This window comes from Uranotaenia lowii, chromosome 3 (assembly GCF_029784155.1).
Source record: "Uranotaenia lowii strain MFRU-FL chromosome 3, ASM2978415v1, whole genome shotgun sequence".
Classification (NCBI taxonomy): domain Eukaryota; kingdom Metazoa; phylum Arthropoda; class Insecta; order Diptera; family Culicidae; genus Uranotaenia; species Uranotaenia lowii.
The window spans coordinates 64,873,824-64,900,031 of record NC_073693.1 but is presented as its reverse complement, the minus strand read 5'-3'; the positions used below and the strand labels follow the sequence as shown (position 1 = coordinate 64,900,031).

Here is a 26,208-nt window from a genome sequence, read left to right as displayed (position 1 = left end):
GTTCTGCAGAACGAACAACATGTTGAAGTCCGACCGGAAGCTGAATCGATTGTGGTGGAGCCCGATGTGGTGGAGCCTGACGAGGCGCTCCCGCCGCAACTAAAAACAAGACCAGCTGATAAGCAGCAAGGATCGAGGCACAGCGGTAGGGAGCGCGTTTTTCCAGGCAAGTATAATGACTTCATCTGTTTTAGTCCTGTTACTGGTCCTGGTTCCTTACAGTTTGGTGACGAGGCCGATCCAACGAGCTACACTGACGCTATGGGGAGCTCGAATCACGATTGCTGGAAGATGGCCATGCAGGAAGAGATGAACGCGCTTGCCGAAAACGAAACCTGGGAGCTCACGGATCTTCCACCCGGTAGGACGGCGATCCGAAATAAGTGGGTTTTCAAGATCAAGCGAGAATCCGATGGTCGACCGGGGCGATTCAAAGCGAGGCTGGTGGTAAAAGGTTGCTCCCAGCGTCCCGGGATTGACTACAGCGAGGTATACGCGCCGGTGGTCCGGTATTGCACAATCCGTTACTTGATGGCCCTTGCAGTACAACACGATTTGGAAATCGAGCAGATGGACGCAGTAACAGCTTTCTTACAAGGAAAGCTTTCGGAGGAAATCTACATGGAACAACCGGAAGGGTTCAACGATGGTTCTTCGAAGGTGTGCCGACTGAAGCGTGCGTTATATGGCCTGAAACAATCCAGCAGGGTGTGGAACAGCCAGCTGGACGAAGCGTTGCGGAGCTTTGGACTTATCCGTTCGAAGCTGGATCCTTGTATGTACTACATTATCCGTGAGGCGAAGATGACGTATATGACAATTTACGTCGACGACTTCTTGATATTTAGCAACGATCAAGAATTGAAGAAGAGGCTGAAGTCATTTTTGAACAACCGGTTCAAAATGAAGGACCTAGGAGTTGCGCAATTTTGCTTGGGACTGCGTATCACACGGGATCGTCAGGGTGGCAAGCTGTACCTCGATCAGCAGCAGTACATCGAAGGCGTACTGAAACGGTTCGACATGCACGAGTCCAAAGCAGTGTCCACTCCATACGATGGAAGCATGAAGCTCGACAAGTCTATGTGTCCAAGCAGCAACGAAGAAAAGGAGACGATAAGAACCATTCCTTATCAAGAAGCGGTTGGTTCTCTTCTCTACGCAGCTCAAGCGACGAGACCGGATATTGCGTTTGCGGTCAATTTTGTTAGTCAGTTCAACCAAAATCCCGGGAAACAGCACTGGACAGCAGTCAAGCGCATAATGAGGTATCTCCGCGGGACCAAAGAAGCTCGACTGGTTTACTCACAAAACGCAGATCCACAACTCTCGGGATATGCGGATGCCGATTGGGGAGGAGATCCAGATACTCGGAAATCCACTACCGGGTACATCTTCAAGAAGATGGGAGGAGCGATATCCTGGAAGGTCACGCGTCAACCGAGCGTGGCATTGTCATCCTGCGAAGCTGAATTTATGGCCCTTTCCCAAGCGACCCAGGAGGGAATCTGGTGGCAGCAGCTTTTGGAGGAAACCGAAGGGAAGAAGGTGGTTACATTGTGGTGTGACAATCAATCTGCAATCTGCACCGCAAAGAACGAAGGCTTCAACCCACGGTCCAAACACATTTCCATCCGTTATCATTTCGTTAAGGACGTCGTTGAAAAAGGAGACATCAAGATCAACTACATCCCCACGAGCCATCAACCAGCAGATGGATTAACAAAACCCTTGGCTCGGATAAAGCATCAAGATTTCAAAAAGTTAATTGGAATCATAGGTTAAGGAGGAGTGTTGAGTTTTAGACAAATCATGGTAACCTATGAATCCGTTGCCAAGATAAACAAACCCGTATCCATGTAAATGTTTTTCTGTCGGGTATAAAAACGTGCTCGGCAGCTAATAAATCTCACTCTAAGTTTTTACTTCAACCAAACTACACGAGTTTTATTCCACGCCACTTTACAAGTGATCTTGAAAATTTGGAAAATTACGTAGTTTTTAGAGATAATATGTTGATATAATAAACGATAGTAAATTATAATATAACATAAGTAATGAGTGAAAACAAATTATTAAAAATGGTACACAAAAATAATGAATATAAAAATATAGTATTGTTTAAAAAGGATACAGTTGTGAATTGATAATCAGGTGTACCAATTTATTGCACAGCTATGTTTCTGTACCGAATATGAGAAGACGACGTAAATATGAAACGATCTCACCAATACTTCCGTGTACTCTTGTCTGGATATCCATCATCAATATTTTCGTTGTCACTCGCCATGCACGTTTTTCACACTAACACATTTTTGATATTCACATATTCATGCTATATTGAAAGCATACACCTCCACTAATAAACCGTCGGTCCACTCATTTTCGAGACCTCTACTGTTCGACGCCATAATTGACCAAAATATCGCTTTTACACTTGAATTCATTGCACTACATACTTATGCGTTATTGTTAAAAAAAACTACGCACATGATCTCCAATTTGAATAATTCTGGCCAGTACGAACCGCATGCCATGCCATCAATATTTATCGATTTTATATTTTCGGACCATTGCACCAAAGTAGGCTGTGGTTTTTATTTAACGCATACCGATGCCGGGGCAGAATCCAATATTCACGAAAACAAAGCCAGATTTTTGTTTCGCTGGAAGCCCTAAATTTTTTTTCCACAGCCAACTAATATGCACTCTTCATGTTGTTACCATTTTCACAATGTCACAAATTGGTAAGCAGCCCGATTGAGAACTATTCCTTGACATATTCACATCACCACAAAAGAAATCAACCAACTCACGAACGGATATAAAAACAACCGAACCGTACGCGACGGCTGCTCAATGCATACTGACAAAGTTTATGTTGTTCTACATAATTGCTGAACATTATACAACACTAGCTCACTACAGTCAAAAATTAATTTTCGTATCTAAGGGGTTTTATGAACCACCCTAAAGTTTTTTCATCCAAAAGTAGAGCTTTGTATATATAGTTGTATAACTTTGTCTTGGACAGCAAATGTCTTAAACCTAAGGCGGGAGCGCAAATAATTGTTTCCCGCTAAATTTCATTTCTGGACCACTGTGCATTGGCATAAGTAAATTTCCTTCATCAAGACTGTTTTTATAGCAATCTAAAACATGCTTGCCAATTACACTTGAAAAAATGGTCGGGTGAAACGAAACTGCGTAGAAAATTTGGATATTGCTGGAAAAATTGCTGTAGGTCTAAGTACTGTTACAGTAGATTTAAGCACTTAAACAAAAAAGTTTTCACCAAAATGGAACCAACTGGTTTGAATCCGGGTGGTGGAGGAATCGGAATCAAAACAGTTCTTTAGGAGGTTTTAAACAACAAGACCTGTTGGATTTTCATCTTTCAACAATTCCCTCTCGATTCCACCATGGTACAAAATCTGTTGAGTCACGTTGTTGAGATATTGACGAAATAAGATTTTTTACGTTCATTTTCACGAGCAGTGTAAATATGCCTACTGTTGTGTCGCATTTTTTGAGTTATTTTAACAAAATAAGATTTTTTCACGTTCATTTTCACTTGAACTGTATAAATGTAATTTCAACCACCTGATCAGGGATGCCAGGTGTTGAGGATAAAAAATCTGGGCAATTTTGGAAAAAAGTCTGTGTGTGTCTGTGCACTAGGAAGATCACAAATTTGGTACTGAACAAGATTTTTTTCGATGCGTGTGAGCGGGGGGGATGGGGGGGAGGTTTCTTGTATTCAGGTTATTTTCGAATTGAGAACTATATAACTAACACTGTTTCCTACCACGTACCATGCCGAAAAAAAAGTTAATGAATGATTGGTCAAATACCCATGAATACAAGCGAGATTTACAGTCAAATCTGGCACTTGCGGATCAAATCCGATACATTAATATTGATTTCATCACTCAATTTCAAAAGTCTGTAAAATCTGGGCACTCTGAGCAAAAATCTGGGAAAAATCTGTGTCTGACCAATATCTGGACGAAGGGTCAAAAGTCTTGGTTTTACAGACAAATCTGGGCACCTGGCAACCCAGCACCTGATTCTACATCTGTTTCACATTTCTGTGCTGCGTAGCGTGAACGTCTTTTCACACGCTAACTTTTGGCTACCCCTTAAAGGCGTAATATTGACCCGTTATTGAGAACCTCCACGATCTGTCAAAAAAGGGTCATTTTATCGGATTAATATTACCCCTTATTTCAAAAAGCTCGACTCCCTTCAAAAGGGGTCGTTTCATACGTTATCAAATTGAAAGCGTTATTTGTCCAGTAAATAAGGCAATGATGAGAGAGATTGTGGTAAGTATTTCACTTTACATTTCAATTATAGTTAGGATAAATTTAAATTAAATATCGATTACTGTCGCTACAGATCGTCTTGGAACCAGAAGATGTAGGACTCCATGGAAAAACTTCAAAAGAAGGCACGAATATGATGCGATTCCCTGATTCTTGCCGTGTAAGTTTTTTCTCACATTACACTAGTTTACAGCATTTTTGAACTCAGTAAACTGAAGGTCATTTCCAATGTGAAATCGGGCGCTGAATCCGAAAATGAAATTCAAAAAAATCTCAGTAGAACAGTTTTTGAGTTATGCTCGAAATATGAAATTTCGAAAAAATTAAAAAAGTTCTTGTACTTAGATTAAAATATCTCGGACGGCATAACAGTAATTTGAAATCACTCTTTTGCATATTGAAGGTAAATAAGTTTTCTATCGATCATCTGAACACTGTTTTTGCGTTTGACCAACAGTATTGCTAATATTAGTGACTTTATGAGAAAAAAAAATTATAAAAAAAGCATTTTTTAGAGAAAATTTTGTTTCAACGAAAGTTTTAGACTCGATGGTAGCATTTAAAAAATCTGATTTTCTTTTGCGCTTGAATGTCAATTCAAAACAAAGATTTTAAGTGGTGATTTATCAAAATCGGTTGAAAATTGAAGAAGTTATGGCTACTTTACCATAAATGAATTTTTTGCAGTTTTTAATAATCTAACGAACCGCAGTACACTTATCGTAGTATAGGAAGAATGAAACATGATAAATCTCACTCGCTCCAAGTCAAAATTATTTATTGGCTTACCAGAAGGTCACATGCCAAGTTTCAGGAAGATCTGACCATAGGGAGGGGTTGCTTAAGTCTGAAACGTGAATAAAATTTTGAGGTATTTTGCCGGGAAGGAACGAAAAATACTGGTTTTTCATCAATAACTTTTTTCATCACTAGCTGATTGTTTTTTATGGTTGATTTTCTTAAAGCCTAAGTTGAGACAAATATTTCACCCGAAGACTGTAACTCGATTGGATTTGAAACAGAAAAGTTATTGCGGTTCAAAGGCCGCAAATTTTGTCCAACACGCAATGAGTACTTTTTACCCATTGCGTTTTATACGACAATTTTCGACCAAAATTCAATTTTTAAACCGCAATAACTTTTCTGTTTCAAATCCAATCGAGTTACAGTCTTCGGGTGAAATATTTGTCTCAACATAGGCTTTAAGAAAATCAACCATAAAAAACAATCAGCTAGTGATGAAAAAAGTTATTGATGAAAAACCAGTTTTTTTTTCGTTCCTTCCTGGTAAAATACCGTAAAATTTTATTCACGTTTGAGACTTAAGCAACCCCTCCCTATGGTCAGATCTTCCTGAAACTTGGCATGTGACCTTCTGGTAAGCTAATAAATAATTTTGACTTGGAGCGATTGAGATTTATCATGTTTCATTCTTCCTATACTATGATAAGTGTACTGCGGTTCGTTAAATTATTAAAAACCCCAAAAATTTCAGTTATGGTAAAGTAGCCATAACTTCTTCAATTTTCAACCAATTTTTATAAATAACCACTTGAAATCTTTGTTTTAAATTGACATTCAAGCGCAAAAGAAAATCAGATTTTTTAAATGCTACCATCGAGTCTTAAACTTTCGTTGAAACAAAATTTTCTCTAAAAAAATGTGTTTATTATAATTTTTTTTCTCATAAAGTCACTAATATTAGCAATACTGTTGGTCAAACGCAAAAACAGTGTTAAGATGATCGATAGAAAACTTATTCACCTTCAATATGCAAAAGAGTGATTTCAAATTACTGTTATGCCGTCCGAGATATTTTAATCTAAGTACAAGAACTTTTTTAATTTTTTCGAAATTTCATATTCTGAGCATAACTCAAAAACTGTTCTACTGAGATTTTTTTGAATTTCATTTTCGGATTCAGCGCCCGATTTTACATTAAAAATGTTGGTCAGTTAATCAAGTTCACGATTTTTTTAAAATTTTGTAAACTAGTGTTATTAAAGAATTTCCAATTAAATAGAAGTTTCATTTTTTTCTAGCTTGCATCACGCCCCAGATGCCAAAACAAGGAAAGTCGAAGTCGAAGGAAATTTCGAACGGTTTATGACTTGTGATTGTGGTCATTTAGTGCATGATTGAATAAACCGTGTGATATATATGAAATTGTTTTACTTTGTTTTGAATTTTTATTCCATGCATATTTCATTTTTTGCCAGAAGCAACTGCTCCAACGAATGCAAGCGTTTTAAATAAGGGGTAATTATCACCCGCTGCAACCGTTTGAAATAAGGGGTAATTTTCATCCGCTACAAGCGTTATCAGGCTGAGTACCCCTTAAAGGGTAAAGCGACTTTATCCGTAAAAAGGAGTTCTCCCAGTCTTATCGAATAACGGGTCGAAAGTATTCGTTAAGGGGTAGCCAAAAGTTAGCGTGCAGTTCGCAATCATTCATCCGCATGACGTCTTCGAATTTCGAACATCGTTAAAAAAAAGTCAAAAGTTCTTGTTTTGGTTTTCATTCAAGCAGTCGCATTTTCATTTTCCTCCACGAATCATTTCGTCGCAAACTAATGGACTAAAATTTTATCTTCGCAAGCATTTTTAATCAGTGATCTATTTTTACCAAAACAGTTAATTTGTTGATATACAAACAAAGTGCGTTAAAAAAAGTTTTGAAACGACGTTTTAACCAGCTATGCAATGAATATTCAAGAAGGCCTCATTGCTACATTTTCCATTTTTGCTTCGCTGCTCATTGTGATCATCGTCGTTTGCCTGGGTTTGTATATTTTTCAATTTCTCTTTGGGCCTTGTTGAATTGTGTTATTTTGTATATTGGTACCCAGAGTTTAGAGCATCATCGACATAGACAAGTTTCACATCATTTAATAATATTTTTAAAAAATATTTCCAACTTTTTTAAAGTAAAACTAAATAACAAATTAAATTTTTTTTACATTTGAGGCCCTCATAATCAGAGGTGAATAAGTGTACGAAAAATTGTTTCAAGAAAACGCGCTTTTAAGTTATCATGCTGCTCGATTTCCATACATTATTTTAATTCGAGCAGTTTTAATTCAATCGAAAAAAAATTTAAAAACTTTTTAAAAAAATCTGAGTTTTGCACCAGATGTAGATAAGAAAACTCGATTGTTAATTCACGTAACTCAAATTGTATGATTCGTGCACTTTTCACTCTTTGATTTTGAAGGCCTCACTCAATTACGATGTCCTTAGGTAAAATGTGAGTAGGTTGGAAGCTAGTTTAAAACATAAAAAAATGGTAAAACAAATATTGGGAATTTTGATATTATAGTAATTATTGATCACTAATGAGTAATCCTATCCTTTTTTTACTATTCTTAAAAGCGATCCAAAAAATTTTAATATTCACTCTACATCTGTCAACAGGCTGGTTCCTGGTCTGGAAGTTGTTCCTTTCCCGCTTTAAATTGGTCCGGGAGCTGCTCAGCTCGGCACAGTCGGCTGATTCGCCCACCCACCTAGAAGGTTCATCGGAAGCCAAATCGCGCAACAATAGAAAGGTCCGACGAGATTAAGGGTAAAAAAACAAATCCGCCAACATGAATATCCGCTGCGCTAAACCGGAGGATCTTATGAACATGCAGCATTGCAATCTGCTCTGCTTGCCGGAAAACTATCAGATGAAGTATTACTTCTACCATGGGCTGACGTGGCCCCAGTTGAGCTACGTAGCCGAAGATGAGAAGGGAAACATTGTCGGCTACGTGCTAGCCAAGATGGAGGAACCGGAACCCGGTGAGGAAAGCACCCACGGTCACATCACCTCGTTGGCCGTGAAGCGGTCCTACCGAAGGCTGGGCCTGGCTCAGAAATTGATGAACCAAGCGTCCCAGGCGATGGTCGAATGTTTCAATGCCCAGTACGTCTCGCTGCATGTACGCAAATCCAACCGAGCTGCCCTGAATCTTTACACAAACTCGCTCGGGTTCCGAATTCTGGAAATCGAACCCAAATATTACGCCGACGGGGAAGATGCCTACTCGATGCGGCGCGATTTGTCGGAGCTGGCCAAATTGTTCGTCCACGAGCGGGAAGCTCCACCCTGCAACGATAACCACGATCATGTCATTACCAACCACAAATCCGGCGGTGGCCATGCTGGTCATGATGGGCACTGCTGCTAAGAGGGGATCTTCGATTGTAAGTAGACTATTTTCAGTGTAATTCAAGGGATCATCCGCAAAAAAAAACAAATTAACATCATCAAAATCGAGATCGAGAGATCGAGCTACAGCTCTTGAATGTGGATTGTTTTTCGCTGAAATCGGAGTGTGAATAATACATGGAAAATTTTGACTTTTCAAAGTGATGTTTTTAACAAACTAAAACTATTCGAAATCTATTTTGGAGATATTCTACTTTTGGTAAGTAGATACAAGTTTACCCTTTTCAGCCGATAACGAGATCTTTCGCTTTTTGTGTTCAGTACTCGTACTCGTAAGCAAAAGCCGATTGGCTTTTCAAAAATAACGGAGTAAAGTGATAGCGATGTGATGGATCCAATAATCCCGGGGAAATAATGTCGTTTAATTTCAAAGGAATCATAGGTACGTACTTAAAACTTCAAGTAAGGAACAAAGTGATTTCACCCGGCGCTCATTATACTGGTGTTGTCTTCTACGGACACGAGACGTGGATATACTTGGAGGAGGACCTGCGCACGCTCGGAGTATTCGAGCGACGATTTTTAAGAACCATCTCTGGTGGCGTGCAGGAGAACGGAGTCTGGAGACGAAGGATGGACCACGCGTTCGCGCGCCTCTACGGCGAACCCAGTATTCAGAAGATGGCAATCAAATCATATTGAGCGGTTTATTATCTGAAGCCTCTAAGCTAGGTTAAGGTTGCCAGATTTTTTCCACTCGTATCCGGCCCGGACTAAGCCGGACTATTTTATATCAAAACAGGGCAAGCTGGATATTCGGATAGTTTTCTAGTATTTCTAGTCGAAAGAAATGTTGGTTCAATTGCACAAATTGTATTTATTCCGATGATGATTTACATGTTACCTTTTGTTTTACTTTCACTCCTAAGTTAGAGCTTCTTGCCTAGTATCCAGTCGTCTATTGGCAATGAGCCACTCGCAACTTCTTCGGTCGTTTCCAAAAGAATATCGAACACATAACGCGGAAAAATTACATTAGTTTGTGAAAAATCTCCGTAGCCTGTTGTTTTCCAGGATGAACTAACAAATTACACATACAAAACTTATTTTACTACAATAAGTTAACGACTACGCTTGCAAGATTATCTAAGGGTTAATTAATCTGAAAATTATTTTCCACTAAGTGATGTATTAATATGGCAACGACATTTTATTTTATTTTTTTTTTCAATCATATTCGATTAACCTGACTGCAACCTAGCTGAATAAGCTGTTCTATTGTTACATTTTGTATTCGCCTTTATGTATGCGTGCGCCGTTTCTCTTGTCACAAGACATATTTGTGGGTGCACTTTTACGGATAATATACTAAACAATCACGTTCGTCTAACTGCGTTTCGCTTTCTCTATAATAGTAGTAATAGCATAAAACTAAATCCATCGTACTTTGTCAACACTTTTTATACTGTTTTCTTCGGGTTTATTCCGTTTTTTTTTGTTTTACTAGGTAATCCAAAATTTGCTAAGCTTCAACGGATTTTAATGGGCTTTTCTGAAAAGCATACAGCGTGTTTTTTGTTCTGTATGTATGAAGAGAATTTATAATTTTCTTTTCTATTGTTGGGACACTGTTTCCCTTTTCGTAATAAACAATTTCTGACTGTCTATATATTCTTTGAATAAAATTTCTCTGTCATATATATTTTAACTAAGCTGAAAGCTGAAACGGTTATACTCTTTTATACTTTTCTTTTTAAAAGGATCTTTTAAAATACTTTTATCGGTCTCAGTCCGCAGACGATTAAAAAAACTTATGCACAGTACTTTTAACGGCATAGACTAGAGTTTAAAATTTATATTTTATTTTTGTTTGTTTCTCCAAATGGGAAAACATAATTACAAAGCTAAAACTACGAGAACATAACAAAATCAGTTGTAACAGTTAAATTAGTGCGATTGCTGATATGAACGTCGACTAACTAATACTAATAAGGAAGATAATGTTTTAAAATTAATTCTTTTGATAAAGCAGAATTTTTGATTCAAATGCTAACAATAAATAAACGATCGTCAGTCCATATTTCATATGAACTTTTCTAAAAACAATCCTTTTTGCTAGAACTTTTCTAACAATGAACAACAGATATAGTGTCATCTTTTCATAAATTCAAAAGCAATAGTAAGATAGTAAACATGTCCTGTCGATGTATAGAGGTATGTCTGAAGCAAATTAATAAACGATATTTTGAACACACGGAAAAAAAGTTTTCTCTCCAGAGCTTTGCACTTGTACTAAACATTTTCGAATGATTCATGGCTTGGTTTTGTTTCATGTAAATCCTATATAGCTTAGAAGATTTCTCGCGTGAAACTGAGATTTTCTGCACTTTGCTGTTACTAAACCAAAATTGGCTAGTCGAATATGCAGGCAAATATCGAAACAAAAGTAATGATCAGTCTCTCGCAGCAGTTCCGCTTCTCGCCTTCGGCTTCCTCCGCAGCCTTGCGCATTTTCTTGGGATAGTTTTTCGGGTTACTTCGGGCACTTAACTGGATTGGCATCGGTGCAAAAGCCGGCCTCTGTTCGCGGAAGTTGGCAACCATTGTCTGTTGTTCCGGGGTCAAACTGGAAACCTTTTTACCGCTGAGAATCTCACCGACCAGTTTGGCCTCTACCGGATCCAGGAGCTCGATGCGGTCCTTGGCGTTTTCGAATTCCTTTCTGGTCATGGTAAGATATCTGGGAGCGTAGCAAAGGGCCCCCAGAACTCGTCGACGATTTTCCCCGGTCAGCTCGAGATTCTTTCGGTTGCACTCCTCTCGGCTCCAGGCTGCCAGCAGATCCAGAAGAGCCGTTTCCGAAGACAGCTGCAGCGCGTCACGTTTGGCAATACGCTCGAGCTCCTCGAAACGCAGCGCCAGCACCGTTTCCTGAGAGATAACGTCTTCCGTGTACATGTCGATCAGTTGCAAACAGTTGTTCAGCAGCGCTGCAAAGTACTCCTCGGGCGTCAGGGGAGCTTCGGCAGGTTTTTCGTCCTTCCGGCGACGGCGTTTTTTCTTCTGTTGTTGCCGCTGCTCGGCGGCTGCCGCATTTGCCGGGCTGATCGAGTTGTAGTACCAGAGGGCACGAAAAACTTCCAACACGTTGTCGACCGTCAGGTTTAGATCCAACTCCTTGACGCAGTGGATTTCGAGCTGCCGACATTGAAAGCGGGAGGCCAGCTCCAGGATCTGGATCATGTGTGATGCGGAGTGAAATTTGATGAATTTGGTTTCGAGGTAACTGCAAAGAGAGAGTAAAAAGGTCATTAGCTTATTTTTAATTGGATCAAAGCCTTGAAGAAAAGAAATAAAAATCTTAATTAGGAAAAAATTACCTATGACTGCACTAACATTTTAATCCTGTTGAAAACCAATTACTGCAATAGCTACGCTAATGTTCTCAAATTTGATCAGTATAATCAGAACGCAATAAAAATCAAGGTTAAACACCAGATGAAATACCAGCAGCAACCATCGTTCTTTACAATCCTTTGCAGTATGACTCATAAAAAAATGCGAAAATCTGTCAACAAGGTTCAAAAAGACTTTTCTTAATGTCAACATATTTTAAAACCTCCAATACGCATTTTCGCATTGAAAGCCATATACTGTGCATCAGTATGTAGCATCATAGAGTACGCCGTCCAGGTGGGGGCTCCAGCTCAGAGGACACAATGCCACCGTCTTGAACGAGTTCCACGCTGTTTCTTAAGATACGCTCTATGGCGTCTATAATAATCGGGGAATAATCAAAAATAAAATTTTCTGGGTAAATTCACGAGTGATGTTAAAATTTTATGGGAGTACTCCCGTAAGATTTTCCGACAGGAAGAACGGAGGGTTCTCAAAATATCATAGAAACATTTCTCGTAATCAAGTACCTTTTCACGCCAAATTTGGTTCTATTAGCTTGATTAGTTTTCCAGTAATGCTGAAAATTGTAAAGGAGTCCCCTTCCCACTTTCTATCTCCTCATTGTAAGGAGGGAGGGGTACCAAATATTCATGGAACTTTTTACCTCACCCAAATATCCTCCCAAGCCAAATTTGGTTTTATTTGCTTGAATAGTTTTCAAGTTAACCCTTTCCTTCCCACGAGGTTTTTCACGTTTTAAAAATAGAAATATTGATTAACAGCTGAAGTTCTAGAACAAATGATGCATAATTTGAGCCTACTTTGATGATCCATTTGATAAATTTGGGTTTTGAGGTGGATCATATGTGCTCCATTGGGAAGATAACAACACAAAGGGTGCAAATGAAAAACAGGAAATAATTGCAAAAAAACATGGAATTTCATCACTTCATTGATCACAAACTAAAATGATCCTATTTGATAAAAATCTTCTTTGGTGTACGCATCCCTCGAAAGTCTATTTATTGAAATATTTGAAATTTTCATTTTTGCCTTGAACAATGGCCGCCATGACACTTTTCGCGAGGAAAACAAAACATGCCATTTTTCGAGAAAATCACGAACTTTTACAAATATTTGGAGACATGTAGTCATTTAAGAAGATGAAATAACTAACCTGAAGCGATTTTTTTTGTTGACGAAAAGATTCTCATGAGTATTGATTAGAAGCTTCAAAAGAAGAAAAGTACGTTTTGTTCCCAGTGTATCACCAGTGATCCACATTACTTACTCAAAAATTTATATGTTTTAGTTGAAATCTAAGTAAACCATCAATTGATTCTGCTTGCATATGCAATCTTCTGCACGGCAGTATTTTTGTTTAAGGGAAATTATAAAAACTTGTCAAGTTATTGAACAACAATTGACGACTTGATTTAAATTCGAGAATAATCCGACTTTTTTGCAGCTTTTGATCTGCCAAGCAAAACCTAGCGAACCGAATTTCTTCAAATTTCGTGCAATGTTTCTTCACTCATATCTACACATTCGGTGAAAAAATGGTGTTGATCCAAAGCGCCCAGTTCAAGTGCGAGCTGTGCAAAGTTGTGGATCACCTGTGCTACCATGGGAAGGAAAGGGTTAAGCAATAAAAAAGGTGTGAAAGCCCCCTGTTTCCTTTCTGTATTTCTACTGGAAGAAGCGAAGGGTCTGAAATAATAGTAGAACCATTTCTCGTACTCCACTACTCTCCCATGCCAAATTTGGTTCCATTAGCTTGATTAGTTCTCCAGTTATTTTAAAAATTGTAAGGCAGGCCCCCTCTCACTTCCTATCTCCCCAATGGAAGGAGGGAGGGGTACCAAATATTCTTAGAATCATTCCCAGTATCCAAGTCTTGATCAGTTCTGGAGATATGAAGATTTATTACTATTATTACTATTAGAGGAAGAGAAAGGGGTCCCAAACTATTATTGGACCTTCCCCGGCATCCAATACCCTCATATGCCCAGTTTCACGCAAATCGGTCAATAGTTTTCGAATCTATTGGGAACAGACAGCGGACAGACAGAAATTCATTTATATATATATATATATATATATATATATAAAAAGCAATTTCTGTATGTTTGTTTGTTTGTTTGTTTGTTTGTTTGTCCTCTATAGACTCAGCCGTCTTAAGAGCTAGAGAGCTGAAATTTTGCATGGATAACCATTAGGACCAGGAAGGATGAAAAATGTTTTCAGATTTTCGGATGACCCCTTCTGAAGGGGGTCGTCCATACAAGACAAATATTGTTCTCCCGATATTGACGTTATTTTTCGTCGGATTGTGATGAAAATTTGCACATGAGGGTTTTGAGAGATGGCCAATCGATTTCAGGCATTGCATTATGGGTTAGGGGTCGGCAAAAGGGGTCGTCCATATCGACTTTTATTGTTTTTGCGATATTGGCGTTATTATACACCAGATTGAGATGAAACTTTATACATAGTAGTTTTGAATGACGAGTAATTAATTCGAGATGCTAAATACGAAGTCAGGGGTCATCCTAAGGGGTCGTCCATATTAAATTTCAATATCTTAGTGATATTGACGTTTTCAAACATCGGATTGGGATGAAAATTTGCACAAAGGAGTTATTAGGGACAAACAATAGATTTCACTTATCCAAATTGAAGTCAGGGGTCGACCCAAGGGGTCGTCCATATTAACAATTCACTGTTAATGCGATATTGTAGTTATTATACAACGGATTCAAATGAAAATTGGCACACGATAGTTTTGAGGGACGGGTAATCGATTTCAGGTATGAAATCCAGTGTAAGGGGTCGGCAAAGGGGGTCGTCCATATTAACCTTTCCATATTTTTGCAATATCGTCGTTATTATACATAGGATTGGGATAAAAATTAGCACACAGTAGTTTTCAGGAACGGGCAATCAATTTCAGATGTCAAATGTTTTGCCAGGGGTCGACGAAAGGTGTCGTCCACATTAATTAAATTTCCACTGTTATTGGCAATATTGACGTTATTATGCAATGGATTGCTTAGGAAATTTGCACTCGGGAGTTTTGAGGGAAGGGTAATCGCATTCAGATATCAAATATTGTATATGAGGTTACCAAAACGGGTTTATTTTTTTGGAAATAATTGCGTTGTTATGCAACGATCGAGCCGAAATTTATACATGGGGGTTTTCGCCACGGTCAATTTATTCATGATTTCAAATTAAGTAGCAGACGTCAGAAAAGTGATCGTCTCAAATTTTTGCGATTATTACTTAACAATGTATTCGGAAGTGCATCTGGAAAATACTTAGCAATTGGCTTTCATACAAACTGTTCATGACATATTCCAAGTTTAAAGCGAAACGGAGTTCGTATGGGATCAGCTAGTATATATATATATATATATATATATATATATATATATATATATATATATATATATATATATATATATATATATATATATATATATATATATATTATATATATATATATATATATATATATATATATATATATATATATATATATTATATATATATATATATATATATATATATATATATATATATATATATATATATATATATATATATATATATAGATCTACATCCAAAACAATGAGCCCTTGTTGATTTATGGTAGGCAGAAGTGTGTCATTCGTTGTAAAATTATTGATTTTCGATGCGAAGTCATGAAGATATGTGGAAAAAGTTCTCGGATTGACTGCTGTGTGGCGCATTAAGCACTTGACTCCCAAATTTATTGGTCTGTTTTGTTGCTCAACTTTAACCAAACTTTCTGTCAAAATTTGGCAAAATTTCATCAAGATTTGTTAAAGATATGTTAGATGCAATACAGGTCCATTCAAGTAATTTTAAGTGATAAATATCTTTTTTACTCCACTAGTATGAGTTAAACAGTTCTGAATTTTGTATTCATTTATTCATATTTGAAAACATAAGTCATATTTGATTTATTCATATTTGAAAACTTTGTGGTCAATGAATATGACCAGTAGTGGTATGAATAAGGTTTAGCTATTGCTTCGGTAGCTTTTACTTAGCTCGAAATCAATCAAAGCAAAAGTCCAAAGCATTTGCTTAGTTTGGTATGAATAAACATTTGCTTAGCGGATGTGTACTAAAGTCTTAGAACATAGCTTTTGCTTCGAAAAATAGAGCTATCCAACCAGCAGAATCTGAAGTTTTCTAAAGTAAAATGAAAGAAGACGATCAGAAAATTTAAAAGTACGGCTAAAATAGCCTTGAAGTCGACGAATCGGGTGGTGGGTGTAAGAACGACCGGATTTTTTTGGTAAATTTGTGCTCGTATGTTGATGTTTAAAGAAAAATGAATACATATTCAAATATTGTCAAACAATAAATGGCCTAACTTTAATATTTATCATAAGTTCTCCCCCACCCCCACCACATAGTATAAAAAATAGGCAATAGGCGTGCATTTTAATTTAGATATTTTTTCTTAAATCTTAGAATTATATAAAAATGAGAGATCTGTATAATGTTTTAAATTATTACAATAATTTATTTCTTACTTTGAGCCAATTGGGACTTCATCCACTGTAGCCGGATTTTTTTTTAATTTGACATATTTACTAACTGATTTGTTTAATTTCATCTTAGGCGAATGATTTTATACAACGACAAGAATATGAAAAAAGTTGGGTTATCACTTCGACTTTTCTTTATCCATGTTGAAAATGCCTTTTTGAATTGTTTTGAAGTGAAATATTGCTAATTTGACAAATTCATAACGTTATTAAAGATTTTTTTATTGGAAAAGTCTGCTACCGAGCATGCTTAGAAAATAGAGCAATTGCTTGGAGATTTGCCGAGCAATTGCTTTAGATTCGAGCTTTATTCATACCAAACTAGCTTGTTCTAAAAGTAAAAGCTCCTGGCTGAGAAAACAGCTGTCTAAAAAAACTTTATTCATAACAACCGAAGCAATTGCTTTAAGCGACTGCTCGACTGCTCGATTTAGTTTAGCAAAAGCAATTACTAGGTTTTTTTCATACCACCCCAGGGGTTCTCGTACAGTCTTAGATTTGAGTTACTTACAAATCAGATACATATGATAGGTATGTATTTAAAAAGCAATATTGGCCAATGGAAGAAAAAAACAAATGAACATGTAAATTTAACAATGTAGATTCATTATTTTTTATTTTCACAGTTTTCCGTCACATGACTTGATGCACATAATTCTTAAAATTCACTCTGTCCATGGCAACTATTCTTACATTTCTTGGATGTGAATAAGTGAATTTATTATTTCAAGATATTATTGAAACTTTTTTTTTCAAGAAATGTAAAAAAAAAAACGAAACTATAAAGGGTGATACGGTCAAAATTTGGTCAAGAGAAAACGCGTGTAAATCGGTGAAATCGTTTATTTAAACAAATCAAATTAAATTTCTTTTTCAAGCTTAATTAGTATAAAATTCAGGAAAAATATTCAGTTAGGCTTCCGCTTTTCCAAATCCGAATTGCCGGGCCTTACGCTTAACCCCTGCCATCAGATTTTGTACAGCCACCTTCTTCGCCGCAGAAAGCCAGTTTGCCTTGAACTGCTGCTCGTCCTTAGCAGTTTTTTTGGTCTTCTTTAGATTCCGCTTGATAATAGCCCAGTATTTCTCAATTGGGCGCAGCTCTGGCGTGTTGGGAGGGTTCTTGTCCTTGGGAACCACCTGCACGTTATTGGCGGCGTACCACTCCATGCCCAGCTAACATGAAATCGTAATAGAAATGATAATCCAAATCGAATATTAAGACATTTTCAATAACTATCGTAAACACGTTGGTATTGAATGATTTTCTATCATTAATTTACGACAAGCTTGGCCCAAAAAAAAGTTGAATCGGATAACAGTTTAATCAATTCGTAAATATGTCTCCAAAAAGTTGAGAATATCCTAATTCGACATTTACGATTTGAGTGAACTGATTTACGACAAATGGGCGGTCCTTCAATTGACACTCTCTCCGGTTTCTTCCTTTGACCGGTTCATAAAAAGAAAATCTCACCTATAGAGCTATAGCGTATTCCGTATCAGCTGATGAGGTGGCTTCGTGGTAAGATACCGGACTGCGAACTCGGAGGACTGGAGTTCAAATCTCGGTCGATACAATTTTTTTTTCGTTTATTTTGCTTTTTGTTGGAAAATCGAATCGTTGGAATCTTGTCATTGTAGATATATCGCCTCCACTTTTGTAGCTATATGCTGTTTTGGTAAGTTTAATACAATCTTTTTAGCTGGTATATTTGTTTGAATAATTCTGTTGTTCCTGCGTTATACCTTCATAAATGTTTGCTGGGTGGCGTTTTTACCGTAATGGCAAGATGCCAAATCCGGCTAAAACAGTACGGAACAACCGTGTTTCTTCAGGAAAGGCAGCAGACGTTTATTCAACACTCTTTCACGTAAATTTCTTGGTTGACAGTCCCGGAAGCTATGAAAATGCTGCTTTTCAAGCCACAGGTACAGATGGCATGCCAAACCAGATATTTCTTCGCGAACTTTGATAGTTTCATGTGCTTGAAAATATCTGCTACCTTTCCCCTTCCTTTTGCCGTATAAAACTCCTGTCCCGGAAGCTGCTTGAAGTCGGCTTTGACCTAGGTTTCGTCGTCCATTACCACGCAGTCAAACTTCGTCAGCATCGTCGTGTACAGCCTCCGGGATCGCGCTTTGGCCGTCGTATTTTGTTTATCATCGCGATTTGGAGTCACTACCTTCTTGTAATTCGATAGTCCGGCTAGTTTTTTGGCTCGATGCACGATTGTAGACGATATACCCAGCTTATTTGCGGCATCTCGGAGAGAGAGGTTGGGGTTTCTCTTGAAACAACCGGCAACTCTCTTTGTCGTCTCAGCGGCTTCGGGTTTTCGATTTCCCCCCGATCCAGACTTCCTGGCTGTCGACAAACGTTCCCCAAACACATTAATTACATTTGTTACGGTTGATTCGGCAACTTTTAGCGATTTTGCCAGCTTTGCGTGCGAGTAGCTCGGATTTTCGCGATGCGCGAGCAAAATTTTGATACGCTGCTTTTCTTCCTTGGACGGCATTTTGACAACTGAAGAGTGTATTCCAAAATCAAAAAAGGAACAACATTCTACACACACCCACACCCACACACCCACACACACACACACTCACACACACACACACACACACACACACACACACACACACACACACACACACACACACACACACACACACACACACACACACACACACACACACACACACACACACACACACACACACACACACACACACACACACACCTTCAAAATGAGGAGTGTTCAGGTTTTTGAAATGCAAAATTTCCGGAAGTTTAGGACAATTGTTGCTCCATCTTTTTAACACGCTATCATAGCGGCTATGATCCAAAATATATTCACTTACAAGTATTTAGACCATTAAAAAAGAAAAAAAAAATGACTTATAGCCGGGAAAATCGAAAGTTTCGCAGTAAAACAACCTGACTTGATCACCTTCTCCTGTGTTGGAAAAATTATTCACAATCGATTTAATTTCTACCAAAAAATCTGTGACCATTTTTTGGAAGAGCGCCTATCCACATCGATCATCAAGTTCACGTAACACTGTGCTAATTTAAACATCATCGGACCCAACGCAAATCGGAAGGACATTTGATGATGAAGGTTTTCTGTTGACGGGGCCCAACGAAAGAAATTAATAACGAAATCGCGAACGTGAATGTTGCGAATTTGATACTTTCGATGTCTGTCAGCCAGCATTCGCTGGCGACCGATAAATGTAGATAGTCTTAAAATTGCGAATACCCTCTAGGAACGGTTGGGTGAAAATGTTTTAACGGATGGCTGCATTCCAGCTACCGGGCGTTATTGTTGACCTACAGTTTGGGATTTCGGTTGTCGGATTAAGTAAGGAACGTGGCAGGCAGATGTCGTTTTTTGCTATTTTCTCGACCATCAACAAGTGTGATGTGAAGTCGGTGCCACAGGAATCAATAACCCCAACAGATTTCGGTTTCACTTAAAATCATGTGCTAAAATTAATCAGAACGCCTCGATTTTCTTCAATCTTTTTTTTTTATTTCCCACTGACATCAATATTTCGGTATTATCGGGGGGAACTTTTCAAGATAAGGCTATTGACTGTTGGCACACACCTTGGCGAATATTCATTATCATCGATCTCCCATCAATTGGTGCGAAAAAATTATCAGACAGCTTTCGACGACCTCCCGTTGGTAGACGCCGATTCGAGCTGATTTAGATCTACAAGTAGGTACACTTCGACTTTGTTCTACACACTTATATAAAATAAATCCGTTACAGTTATGATTTCTTGAAAAAGAAATTCTCTAAATCCAGAAGTTATACAAATCCAAATCTTAATTAAGAATGACAAACCTGAATCGGTTGAGAAACAAAAAAAGACATAGAGGTTTTAGTCAGAAGTGACAAAATGACACTCCAAGAACCGGGTGTAACGGGTTAAAATAATCTAGGACGGGTTAGGAATAAAAACATTACATTTCATACTAAACCAACAGATTAGATCAGGGGTGAGCAACCTTTTGAACCAACGGGCCAATTTAAATTTGAAATCTTGTCGGCGGGCCGCACTTAAAATGACATTTTTTCAGTAATTAGCAGAGCTTCACGTAATTTTTTAGAACTACAAAGTTTTTGCAAAAACAAATCTGAAAAAGGGCATTCACGTGTTTAAAAAAAGAAATTCAACACGACTTTTTTAATGCCCAATATTGAAAAGGTACATTACTACATCTTTGTCATTTTTAAATTCTCTCAATTTTTTCAGTAGTACTTTTTGGAGAACATTCATTCTTACAACATTCTTGTTAAAACCTACGGTACTATTTGTCAGCGGTTCCATTAAAAATCTTCTGGAGTTTACCACGGTTATAACTAAGACTGAAAAAAAATATATATTCAAGGAAATCGCCGTCTTTTTAGCGTTTGTCGTTGAATCGCTAATTGACTTTCTGATTTTTTCCACAAGTAAAACTTGTCCTCAAAGTTTTTTTCCTACAAACGGTAAAAATCCTGCCTGTTTTTCGAATTGAAGTTCTGTATTTGATCATTACATTGAGAAGTTGATCAAGTTTGTTGAAATAACAGAAAAATGTTCAATTTCACATATTTTTAAACAACTTTCTTCAGAGCTACATTCTTGATCCTAGATTTTTTTATAAATTTTAATCTTTGTAGATATCATTGAGATAGGATTTCTAAAGGTATGATATGACTTTGGTAATGTGGAATGCGAATTATATGTGAAATAACTCAATTTATCGATGTTTGTTATAAATTTTCAATCAAATTTCTGAAAAACCATCACAGATAATCGTCAAAGACCTTTTGGGTCGAATCACAGAATTTCAAATATCTATTGTTTTTACCAAGAACTAATAATGGGGTTTATTCTGCGACTCGAGTGACGTGGCTAACGAAATTTCATATCGTTTTTCTGGCTTAAATAGCCTCTCTAGCCTCGAAATTTTTATTTGGATAAACTGTTATTGGTCTTCAGAGCTCATCGATACACATATTTCTTTTCTGAAGCATTTTCTGGAGTCAGGACGAAGACGTGAAATTTCGTGAGTCACTTCGCTCGAATCGCAAAAAAGCCCCAATTTTTGTCGGTAACTTTGATGCCGGCTAATTCATGTTGATTAAAAATCTAAAATCGTTCACCCAAGCTTAATCATAAAACTTTCATAATTTCCGTGAATATTTAGAAATAAGAAATATTTCTCAAGCTTTTATTTTAAGTTTTTTGTGAGTATTTGAATGCTAGCAGATCAAGCCTTTTTGTCGAATTGGATAGAATAATTTTTAAAAAACTATCTGCTGAGCATGTTTTTTCACATATATGTAACTATATTTTAGCTTGCAACGAATAACACTTCACTAGCGTACTTCGAAATTCCTTTGATCATGAGTAGCTTCCGATAATTGGCTGCTCTTCCGACTCACTTTAATGAATTTAGCTTTTCAAAGTGTTAGGAGTTAAATAATAAAGACAAATGTATCCTAAATAATAAGTACTCCAAAATTACGTTACGCTAATAGACCGCCTTGAACAGAACATAATAAACATAAAATGCCAGAAAAAAAGTTTAAAATCTGAATGATTGCGGGGCAAATGCAGATAAGCACATATTTGATCAAGTCATATAAATTTTTCTAACAATCCATTGTAGAGAAAAGTTAAGGCATTAAAATTTGAAAAAAACCTTCGCGGGCCGCACAAAAGGGTCTCACGGGCCACATGCGGCCCGCGGGCGCGCGTTGCTCACCCCTGGATTAGATTATAGTATGCAGATATTCGCACATAGTTAGCACAGGGTTCGCACATTATTTGCAAGCGAAAACCTAACCTCTCTCTCCGAGATGCCGCAAATAAGATGGGTGTATCGTCTACAACCGTGCATCGAGCCAAAAACGAGCCGGACTATCGACTTACAAGAAGGCAAATCACGATGATAAACAAAATACGACGGCCAAAGCGCGATCCCGAAGGCTGTATACGACGATGCTGACGAAGTTTGACTGCGTGGTAATGGACGACGAAACCTATGTCAAAGCCGACTACAAGCAGCTTCCGGGACAGGAGTTTTATACGGCAAAAGGAAGGGGAAAGGTAACAAATATTTTCAAGCACATGAAACTGTCAAAGTTCGCGAAGAAATATCTGGTTTGGCAAGGCATCTGTACCTGTGGCTTGAAAAGCAGCATTTTCATAGCTTCCGGGACTGTCAACCAAGAAATTTACGAGTTTGAATAAACGTCCGCTGCCTTTCCTGTAGAAACACGGTTGTTCCGTTCTGTTTTGGCCGGATTTGGTATCTTGCCATAACGGTAAAACGGCCATGGAGTAGTACGCCGCTAAGAACGTGCAGGTAGTTCCCAAGGACAAGAACCCTCCCAACACGCCAGAGCTCCGCCCAATTGAGAGATACTGGGCTATTGTCAAGCGGAACCTAAAGAAGACCAAAAAAAAACTGCTAAGGACGAGCAGCAGTTCAAGGCAAACTAGCTTTCTGCGGCGAAGAAGGTGGACAAGAGATGCGGTCAAGAGACCTGTGTAAGTACTTAACTCTTGCTTACTTAATTTCAACATGTTTTGGAAGAGTCGTGCGCTTGGTTCAGTGAATCTTTTTGCCTGAGTTGCTCCCTCTGTTTGTCAAAACCGCGAAAAAATTCAATATCTTCCCTCCTATACGAACCAAATCTATGAAAATAGATTGGGAGTTCGCCAATATTTTGTGAACCATCCAGAAAAAAACACTAATTTGAGCGAGAATTTTTTTTTTAACAAAAACACAGACCTATCTTGTGTATTTTTTTCAGGAATCAAATGAAGACTTTTTTATCACAAGCTTCGGAAAATAGAGCTATGGCTGATTTTACCCTAAATTCTCCTAAGTGTTTCAATTATTTATGAAAAAAGTAAGTTCGGACTTGAAAATGTTGGACCAAATCAGATCTATCTTGTGTGATTTTTTCCGAGGAATCGAATGAAGGCTGTTTGAGTCACCGCAGGCATCGGAAAATGCATTAATATCTGTTTTTATCCTCAATTATCCTACATTTTTAATATAGTTCAGAAAAAGCATGTTCAAACTTTATTTTTTTTTACTAAATGAAACCTATCTTGTGTGATTTTTTTCTGAGGAACAGAGGCTATTTGAGCTACCACACGCATCGTATAATGGCTGTTTTACCGGCAATTACCCATCAATTTTAATATAGTTCTGAAAAAGCATATTCGGACTGGAAAATTTTTGAAGCAAATGAGATCTATCTGGTAAAATTTCTTCTGAGGAATCTAATGAAGGATGTTTGATCCATCGCACGCTTTGGAAAATGGAGTTAAAGCTTAACTATTTGAAAAATGAAGGAGAATTGAGGGTAAAAACAGCTATAACTTCATTTTTCGATGCGTGCGGTGGCTCAAACAGCTTTCATTCGATTCCTCAGAAAAATCACACAAGATAAGTCTCATTTGGTTTAAAATATTCAATTCCGAGCATGCTTTTTTTCTGAATTATGAAAAATGCTGTGGAATTGAGTGTAAAAAAAAATAATAATTCCATTTTCAGATGCGTGCAGGTTGCTCAAACAGCCTTCATTCGATTTCTAAAAAAAAAAAAAATCACACAAGGTAGGTCTAATTTTATTTTAACATTTTAAGTCTGAATTTTTTTTTCACAATTAATTGAAAAATATAGGGGAATCGAGGGTAAAATCAGCCATAACTCCATATTGCGGGCATTGAATCGATCGAAGAGATGGCCAACAAAATCATCTCTAACTTCAGAGGAAAATCGATGCAGTCCTCCTTCGCAGAGATTCGCTTTCTTTATATAATTAGTTTAATTTTAGGATAGTTTTTTAGTTTTAAGTTTAAAATATTTTTGCCATTACAAGATGTTCTCCTACATTTAAATTCTTGATAGCGCTCAGCAAATTTAAGTCTTATAAATAAATTTTTATTATCTAGTTAACTATAGGGCTCCGAGGACTTCATTATTGAGATGAACAACTAATTTAACGTAATAATGTAATATTAATGTAATAATGAATTGATACAAATAAAAACATTTAAAAAAAAGCCATAACTCCATTTTCCATTGCATGTGGTAACTTCAACAATCTTCATTTAATTCCTCAAAAAAAATCACATAAGATAGGTTGGTTTTAGTTCAAAATTTTGCGGTTCAAACCAGTGTTTTTCTGGATAGTTTACAAAATGTAGGGAAAAGGGGTTAAAAAGGAACTTTATGTTCGTTCGTAAGCTTGTGCGGCGTCGTCTGAAACTATGCCCAATCCATTTTCTGGACATTTTCGCTAAAGAAAAGTATATTTTCATAGGTTTGGCTCGTGTGCCATGAAAGAAAAAAAAAGCATTTTCACGTTGCTCCCTTCCTCATCACAAGGTAACGAAGGATGCAAACAAAAAGTTACCGTGCTGCTACGAAAATTAACACCCAGTTCTCTATCTGACCCAGGTAGAACACATGGCAAAGTGGTGCAACTGGCAAGACGAGTTGAGTCAGTTGTTTAGAGTTCGATGCTCACAGTCCTTTCGGCATTTTGTTTCGCTTGAATGTTTGCATGTAGTGGTGACGCATTCTTTGTTCTCTATCAAGGTTGCCGAAATCCGGGAAAATCTGTATAGGTAATCAATCAAAGAATTTTGAGCAAAATTTCGTTACAGAATGTGAGTCACAGACCACAAAATTTTAAATTTTTCACAAAATTTGTACATTTTTGAACTTTTGTACAGATTTAAAAAATTATGCATTTTCAAGTCATTTTAGACTTTTTATTTCTGATTCTTATTCATTAGAATGTGAAAACAAAGTCATTGTTTTTTTTTATTTTAAACTGCAAAAAGTTTCCAATTTGTTGATGTTTCACATGATTTCCCAATGAACATCATAAAAATAACGTCCCTGAACACCGTCACAGAATTTTAGGCTTAAATCACAGAATTCAATTTTTTTTTGTTTTTGTCAAAAACACACAAAAAATAATCCGGCAACCTTCCCAAGTAACAATTTTAGCTTTATTATGGTCAGCAAAATATCGTTTGGACTATCGCATTAATCTTCATAAAAAGCTAAAGCGCATTTTATAACATCATCTGGACTCTAATAAAGCCAAAATCAGGCTATTTGGCCCTACCCTAGAAACGTCATCAAGACATATAATTGTTGGTCATCAATGTTGGTCACCAAAGCTTTTAAAAAGCTATTATAAAACATGTTAGAATTTTTTTGTTTTTTTCGGTTCTGTCAGTTCTCGGAGTTTTTTTTTTATTTTTTCCAGCAACCATAATGGTTGATGAACGATGATTGCATTATTCAGATATGATCTGGTAAAATTAATAGCTAAAAAAACCAATGTTTTAACCATATATTGAGCTTCTTTTCTACTGCCAGTCAAGATTTTAGGTAAAATGTATATGAAATAGTATCTTAAAATAAATGCGCCTCGTCAAATCTGATGGTCAATCATGATGGAATTGATGGAAAAAGGTCTGAAAATTTTTTTTCCAATGCTTGCATTGTGAATCCATCAACATGGCGTCATTTTGTGCCCTTCGATTTTGCAACCAACATGGCGTGAGTCAATTCATAGTTTTATTATGGTTTAATTATGACCCCAATAAAAGCTACGATTTGACGTTTCTCTTGCAAGCCAACCAATTACACGCTAAGGTTGAGTTCCTCATTTCTGAGTTGTTAATCATTAGT

General features: G+C 37.3%; 3 protein-coding genes across 3 annotated transcripts in view; 2 read left to right on the top strand and 1 right to left on the bottom strand.

Annotated features, from left to right (window-relative positions):
- Positions 1–6,818: 6,818 nt before the first annotated feature.
- LOC129755695 (small integral membrane protein 13) lies at positions 6,819–7,891 on the top strand. The gene is made up of 2 exons (XM_055752310.1): positions 6,819–7,110; positions 7,743–7,891. Exons 1-2 carry the CDS (start codon positions 7,032–7,034, stop codon positions 7,889–7,891), a joined length of 228 nt encoding a protein of 75 aa, XP_055608285.1. The 5' UTR covers positions 6,819–7,031.
- A 24-nt stretch (positions 7,892–7,915) lies between these two features.
- On the top strand, positions 7,916–8,681 carry LOC129755694 (N-alpha-acetyltransferase 10). Its single transcript, XM_055752309.1, has one exon. The coding sequence runs from the start codon at positions 7,916–7,918 to the stop codon at positions 8,498–8,500; it is 585 nt and encodes a 194-aa protein (XP_055608284.1). The 3' UTR covers positions 8,501–8,681.
- A 658-nt stretch (positions 8,682–9,339) lies between these two features.
- The window catches only part of LOC129751575 (BTB/POZ domain-containing protein 2), a 90,626-nt gene continuing 73,757 nt past the window's right edge, over positions 9,340–26,208 (bottom strand). The window contains exon 3 of the mRNA XM_055747165.1: positions 9,340–11,767. Coding sequence (XP_055603140.1) covers positions 10,894–11,767 — 874 coding nt within the window. The 3' untranslated portion in view covers positions 9,340–10,893. The remainder of the gene's footprint in view (positions 11,768–26,208) is intronic.